The 6,964-nt window shown below is 38.7% G+C and overlaps 1 protein-coding gene across 1 annotated transcript; it reads left to right on the forward strand.

The window, feature by feature from the left end:
- The first annotated feature begins 2,074 nt into the window (after positions 1–2,074).
- On the forward strand, positions 2,075–2,980 carry Atoh7 (atonal bHLH transcription factor 7). The gene has a single exon (XM_046419721.2). The coding sequence runs from the start codon at positions 2,075–2,077 to the stop codon at positions 2,531–2,533; it is 459 nt and encodes a 152-aa protein (XP_046275677.1). The 3' UTR covers positions 2,534–2,980.
- Positions 2,981–6,964: the final 3,984 nt, after the last annotated feature.

Here is a 6,964-nt window from a genome sequence, read left to right on the forward strand (position 1 = left end):
ATTACTGCTTTGTACAATTGTAACCAGAACGAGCACATGTACTGTTTTGCACAGAAACATTCCATGGAGCAGCCCAGAGGGAGCTCTTTAGGGGAAAGAGATTAGATAAATGAACTTGAGAAGCAATAGCATTAACAGGGCAGTTTCCAAGAAAAATGGGGGAAAAAAATCCTCATATTTGACATTTTGATGACTAAATAACACAGTCTTTGCTGTCACAGGACTGCTGTTCCTAACCAAGACCGTTTAGGACTCAGGGTAACAGAGCTGAGTGGCTCCTTGCAAAAGTCTGTGTTCCACATCTGTCATGCTGAAGATCATTAATGTTCAATTGCATCCTATTGTCTTTATGTTATTCAACTTCATTTCATTGTCATCGTTTCAGCTGGGGATTAATCAACTATTTATGGGAAGATGGGACTTGGAGTCAGGGCAGTCACAATGGGGTTAAGTCTGAGGCAATGACGGGGGAAGCAAGTCACAGTTAAAAGACTTGATTTGTGAGAGCTTATTGATAATTAAATTAATCCAAAATATCCAAAAATAATGTTGACACATCCATAATTCAAAAGGAAAAATAACTTATCTGGCCTTCCTGAAATATCCAGAATTGATTCTGGATTAGACCTATTTGGAGTCTCTTGATTCCTCTTAAGAACAAGAAACAAGCTGACACTAGAGAATCAAAATAATAATTTTCCTGTATAAATCATATAATCATTACCAGTAATGAAAATCAGGGCTTCGTTATTGTTCCTGAGGACTGGTAACATAACTGAACCATTTAAGTTGTATGAAATATTTTCAGCCTTATGAGATCAGCAAAAATCTTTCAATAGGAATTATTTTTAAAACCTCACAAATTACTTAGATTTTTGAATTTTGCACTCCTAAGTGCATTATTAGCTTTTTAGATTTAAATGTCAAATCATTAATAAGTTGTCATTTCCATGTATACCCCACAAACATTTATGAATGGGGAAATGAAGTATAGATAATGAATTAATTTGCCTAGATAACTGAACTCATGCAATGCAATTACATAATTAGAATAATATAAAGTTTTAAATATATACGTTAATATCTTTTGATATAATCAGTGATTTTGCAGAAAACAGCCAAATTATTTGCACAGTAAAATTCCAGGTCTACGATATTAGGACTTACTGATTTGTTCCAATTTACTTAGTAGATAAAACAAAAATGTCAACATATTAGATCACCATTATGCAAAATTGTCAACAAAGCTAGCCTATACTTGATTTCTGATACATCTGTCTCATAATTCCAAGATTAACATCTTCACATAAACGATTTCTAGTAATTTAAAAATCTTAGCTAAGTTTTTGATATGTAAGCTGCCTGCTGATATGGGAAAAGAAGGACCAAGCTCTTCCCCCACCCTCAACTCGTTATTCTTTTGGGGACAGCCAGGCCACTCCAGATGGTGTGTTAGTTAGTGTTGGACATAGCTTTGGAGAAACTTCAACAGACAAGGCAGTAATGTCAGGATTTTGCTGTGCGTCGTCCCCCTCCCCCCTGCAGTTCCCAGGGTAGGAAGGTGCTGAGATGGAAGCCGAGGGACGCCCGCCCACCTGCCACCACCTGTTCCCTCCTTTAGCCGTCGACTATAAATTCTCCTCCCTCAAAGATTCATCCCGCGCTCTCCGACAGCTACTGCTTGCGGTAAAAGCGCTCCTTCCTTAGCTGAGCTTCGGAAGAGATTTCATCTTCCTGGAAGCCAGCCTTGGCTTTTCTCAGAGGACTGCAAAGGCCTTCCCCGAACCAGCCACACTAAAGTCTGCTGCAAGGTTTCCTTCTGTTTTTCAACTTCACGTTGGGAAAAAATGACTTTTTCTTGAGCCTCTCGATTCCCCCTACATTTGGGTAAGTGATCAGACAGCCTCAGGTCAATCAGCAGAACAGAAGGCCGAGCCCCGCACTCCCCACTGTAGACTGTTTGCACGTGAGTTATTTTGTTTGTGACTTATTTGCTAAGAAGCCGATTAGATAAGTCCACGCACAGGTCCAGAGCCCGCTGCTGAGCTCCGCCCCTCCCACCTCGCGGCCAGGGATGAAGTCCTGCAAACCCTGCGGCCCGTCTGCGGGAGCACGCGCCGCGCCCCCGTGCGCGGGCGGTGCCGAGTGCGCGGGCACGTGTGCCGGAGCCGGACGGCTGGAGAGCGCGGCGCGCAGGCGCCTGGCGGCCAACGCGCGCGAGCGCCGTCGCATGCAGGGTCTCAACACAGCGTTCGACCGTCTGCGCAGGGTGGTGCCCCAGTGGGGCCAGGATAAAAAACTGTCCAAGTACGAGACCCTACAGATGGCGCTGAGCTACATAATGGCACTGACCCGCATCCTGGCCGAGGCCGAGCGATTGGGCTCGGAGCGGGACTGGGTCAATCTCCACTGTGAGCACTTCAGCCATGACCACTACCTGCCGTTCGCAGGCGCAAAGCTGCCGGGCGAGAGCGAGCCGTACGGCCAGAGGCTCTTCGGCTTCCAGCCAGAGCCTTTCCAGATGGCCAGTTAGGGCGCGCGGCTCCGCGGGGGTGAAATGCCCAGGGATCCCGCTCCCCACCGCAGACTCCCCTCACATAGCTGCAGTGGCCAAGGATTCTTCATATCAAATTAATAAACTTCCAGGTTACTTTCAGTCATATCATCACACCTACGGACGCAATCATTTTATTGCATCTTCCTTTTCTGTATTTTGTAGATTTCATTAACGAATCTTGTGAATTACATTGCTCTGATAATAATGCCCTATCCCCTTTCCTGGACTACTTTGAGGGGAAAACAAGTTTAACAGAAAATAGGAGTAGGCTCTACTGCAATTTCAGTCCTCAGAGAAATGATCACCTTAAACTTTGTAAGTTTGTGGGGTTCGGGTGAAGTTACATGATGCGTTGCTTGTGTAGACTCAATACAGCTGCCCTCCCGTCGTGTAAATGCATTTATGCCCAGTGTATCGTGTGTGCATGCGTCAAATAGGATCAGACTTTCGCCTTTTGGTAGAGTTCTTGGGCATGGTTGCTCTGTATTTTTTAAACCTGTGTACACATTATTAAATATAGATTTTGTAAATTATAAATAATGTGGTTTGTTTTTCATGCCAAGTACTCTGCTAGTTGCCTAATATGTTGAGTGTTTCCCTGAATAAAGATGCGTAATGTTTAAATCTAAATCCCACAAATCAGCAAATGTGCTGTTTCCTAATACTTCGTCAAAATAGACAAACTGATGAAAGTATAAGTAATTAATTTGAAAGTTTTCTCTGTTATCTCGGAAAAACATTTTTGGTGGCATTTAAAAAAATTAAATCGAAATAATATTTAGCTTTTAAATAACAAGACATGTAATTCCTCAATCTTATTTTTCTTACTGTTAATTACTAAATTCTTTCCAAATACCAAATATGTTTATTCCTAGATGTATGTAAGAATATATAATATATAGTACATGTACACACATAATGTAAATACATAAGAATATGTATTTGTATATATATTTCTACAATGAACACTGGGAGAAAAGTTGCTTGTAACCAGGTGTGGTGGCACAGACCTGTCATTCTAGCAATTCGGTAGGCTGAGGCAGGAGGATCCTAAATTTGAGGACAGTCTGACCAATTTAGGGAGACCCTGTCCCAAATAAAAAATAAGCAGGGATAGGGATATAGCTCAGTGATAGAGTGCCCTGGGTTCAATCCCCAGTATCCTTCCCCACCAGCTAAAGAAAAGTTGCTTGTGGAAGTAATTCCTGAGTTACATCCCTAATCCTTCTTATTTTTTTTTTTTTAATTTTGAGACAGAGTCTCACGAAGTTGCTGAGCCTGACCTTGAGGTTGCAGTCCTTCTGCCTCAGATGAATTATGGGGTGTACTACTATATCTGTGATTTTCTTTTAATCAGTAAAAGTTTGAGTGATAAAGCCTTCACTACCATTATGGGTAATCAAAATGAGAGCAAAACAAATTAGGAAAATGAAAATCAAAATACACTGAGATTTAATCTCACTCTAGTCAGAATGACAGTCATCAAGAATACAAACAATGTCTAGCCAGGCATAGTGGCCCAAGCCTGTAATCCCAGTGACTCAGAAAGGTGAGGCAGAAGGATTGCAAATTTGAGTCTAGTCTCAGAAATTTAGTGAGAACTTGTCTCAAAATTTTAAAAAAAATTAATAATTTAAAAAAGGATGGGGGATGTGACGCAGTGGTTAAGCACCCCTAAATTCAATTCCTAGTACCACCACCAACAACAAATATGAACGATAATAAATTCTGGGGAGGATGTGGAGAAAAAGGAACACTTTTACACTGTTGGTGGGATTGTAAATTAGTACAACTACTATGGAAATCAGTATGAAGATTCCTCAAAAGACTAGGAATGGAACCACTATAAGACCCAGCTATATCACTCCTCAGTATTTATCCTAAAGAACTGGTCATCATACTATAGTGATACATGCATACCCATGTATGGAACCAACCTAAGTATCCATAAATGAATGAATGAATAAAACTCCATACACAGCCATAAAGAAAAATGAAATTAGGTCATTTGAAGGAAAGTGGATGGAACTTGAGACATTATGTTAAATGAAATAAGCCAAATTCAGGTCAAGGGATGTGTGTGTTTTCTTTCATAGTGAAGCTGGAGAGGAAAAAGGAAAAGAAAGGTGGGGTTTTGGGGATCTCATGGAAATGGAAGGAAGGTCAGTAAAATAAAGGAAAGGAAACAGGAGGTGGGAGAAAGGAAGAGAAAGGAGAAATACTGGCGAATGATATTGGCCGAATTATATTATTATATTGTGTGTATGTATGAATATGTAACAACACATCTCATTATGTACAACTATAATGCACCAATAAAAAATGCTGGGGAAAGGAACAAAATAATGCATATAGTATTGTTTGAATTACTTTTATAAATTTGCTTAACCATTCATTCATTCATAAAGCAACCCTTCATGTAAAGAGTGACTTGTTGGTTAACTCATCACATGCATTTGGGTAAATGTCTTGCTCATAATTAGGAAAAGCAGAGCTCTAAGTTATCTATGCATTTGGAATTTGTCACAAATCAACCAAAACAATGTTATCTTCCAAATCCTTCTATTATAGACTCCAAAACCCAAACTTACAGTCTCCTATCTGTAATCTTCTATAGAAAGCTTTCATCAAAATTATTTTCTTAGTTATACCTAGTTGTCAAAATCCATTTTGTAGGGCTATGGATGTAGTTTGGTGGTAGCTTACCTAGGTTGTGAGTTTCTGGATTCAATTCCTGATATGCCCCCCCCCCCAAAAAAAAAAAAAAACAACTATTTGGTTTGTAATGTGGGAAAGAGACTTTATTTTTTTTATTTTTTTGGGAAAGAGACTTTAACCTACAAACATGTGTTTCCCCAGGCATCCACAGGAAGACTGTTGGTGAATTTCTTTTTCCACCTGATATCAGTTAATAGAAAACCAAGGAACATTCAGGACTTCTTTCACTGCAGATTAAAGAGTCAAATATTTCACCTTCTTTTATCTGGAAGATGCTGTGTAGTGCAGCAGAAAAACAACACAGCTCTAGAAGTGACAACCCCAAGATATCTTTCTACTCTGCAGCCTGCATTGGAGTTGACAGCAAGACTCAAGGCAGTTGCCTAAGTCACTATCTGGGCACAACAGTCTACTTGCTTAGACCTAAAAAGCTTCATTGATAACCTTAAGTTTGTGAAGTTTTAGAATAAAAAAAAATTAGTGCTAAAAAAGTATGTTCCTTGGAGAAATTCTCATAAGCATTTTAAGATCTTTAGTCATTTTACAGGTAGGGTGTCACATCTTCCTCTCTGGACCTTTTCCTTTTATATTTCCTCCTTAAGTAGCATCATCTACTCAGGGAAATGGTTGGTTGCAGTTTTATGTTCACGATTACCAAATATGTTCTCAAATCCCAAATTTTACAACTTGGTTCATATCCAGCTGTCTTCTTTACTTCTCTAGTTGAATGATTAGTAGGTATTTCAAATTAACATGGCCCAAATTCAGACCTCATCAAAACTAGTTCTGGTTCAATATTTCCCATCTCAAAAAATGGTGCCTCCATCCATTCAGCTATTCTTTTATTCTCATACCTTATGAAAGGGAACCATACTTTTCGTTATGTCTCTATGGATTCTAGTATAGCACCTTGGACAGAATAATTATTAAATAAATTTTTTATTTTTTGGCTATCAATTTAAAAACACTTTCTTAATGAAATAAAAAATTTAATTAAAATAATGAGATTCTAATCCCATAGTCTCTTTCCTTAGCCTCACTTTCCCCCAAAATGGAAATTTGTCTCTTAAATATTATAACTTTAGCTGTCTGCTTCTATGTTTTAGAAATTTCTAGAAGCAAGTTAGATCTTACCAAACTCCTAAACTTTCTACCCAATTGTATTGTTTGTTTTCCTGCAAGACACTGAAGGAAAAGTAAAATGATCAAAGTCAATGTTTGATAAAACCCCTTAAGCTGAATTTTGGGAGATTCATTTATGGTTCATAAATTAGGAGCTCAGATAAAGTATATAAAATCTTTTTCAAAGTCCAGATTCATGTTTTATTATACATAATAGAGTTTAGATTATCAAGCAATCTAAAAGTTGCCTCAGTTATTTTTAATTGACAGAAAGGGCATTCATTTATTTTTATACTGTTCACACTTGAAAATCCATTTTCTTTCTAGTTTGACAACAGGATGTATTGAAATTCAAAAATATTCTTGTACCTGGGCTCCCTTTTCTCACCAACAAATATTATTAAGTACCTATTCCTTCACATCTTATTCAATACTTTCCTTGCCTTTGGTGAGGCAGCCAAAAAGAACACACAAGCTCTAATCACTAAACCATTCTGACCAGAATATAAGTGAATCCTTCAATAGATTAGAATTAGTAATATGTGCTAGAAGAGATCCTAAGAGGAG

This window comes from Marmota monax, unplaced genomic scaffold (genome assembly GCF_021218885.2).
Source record: "Marmota monax isolate L192 unplaced genomic scaffold, Marmota_monax_Labrador192_F-V1.1 WCK01_AAM20220418_F8-fsc00019, whole genome shotgun sequence".
In the NCBI taxonomy this organism is placed as follows: Eukaryota; Metazoa; Chordata; class Mammalia; order Rodentia; family Sciuridae; genus Marmota; species Marmota monax.

What these genes read in the sequence shown, in the direction of transcription:
- Atoh7 (XM_046419721.2), top strand. Translation starts at nt 2,075, where the DNA reads ATGAAGTCCTGCAAACCCTGCGGCCCGTCTGCGGGAGCACGCGCCGCG.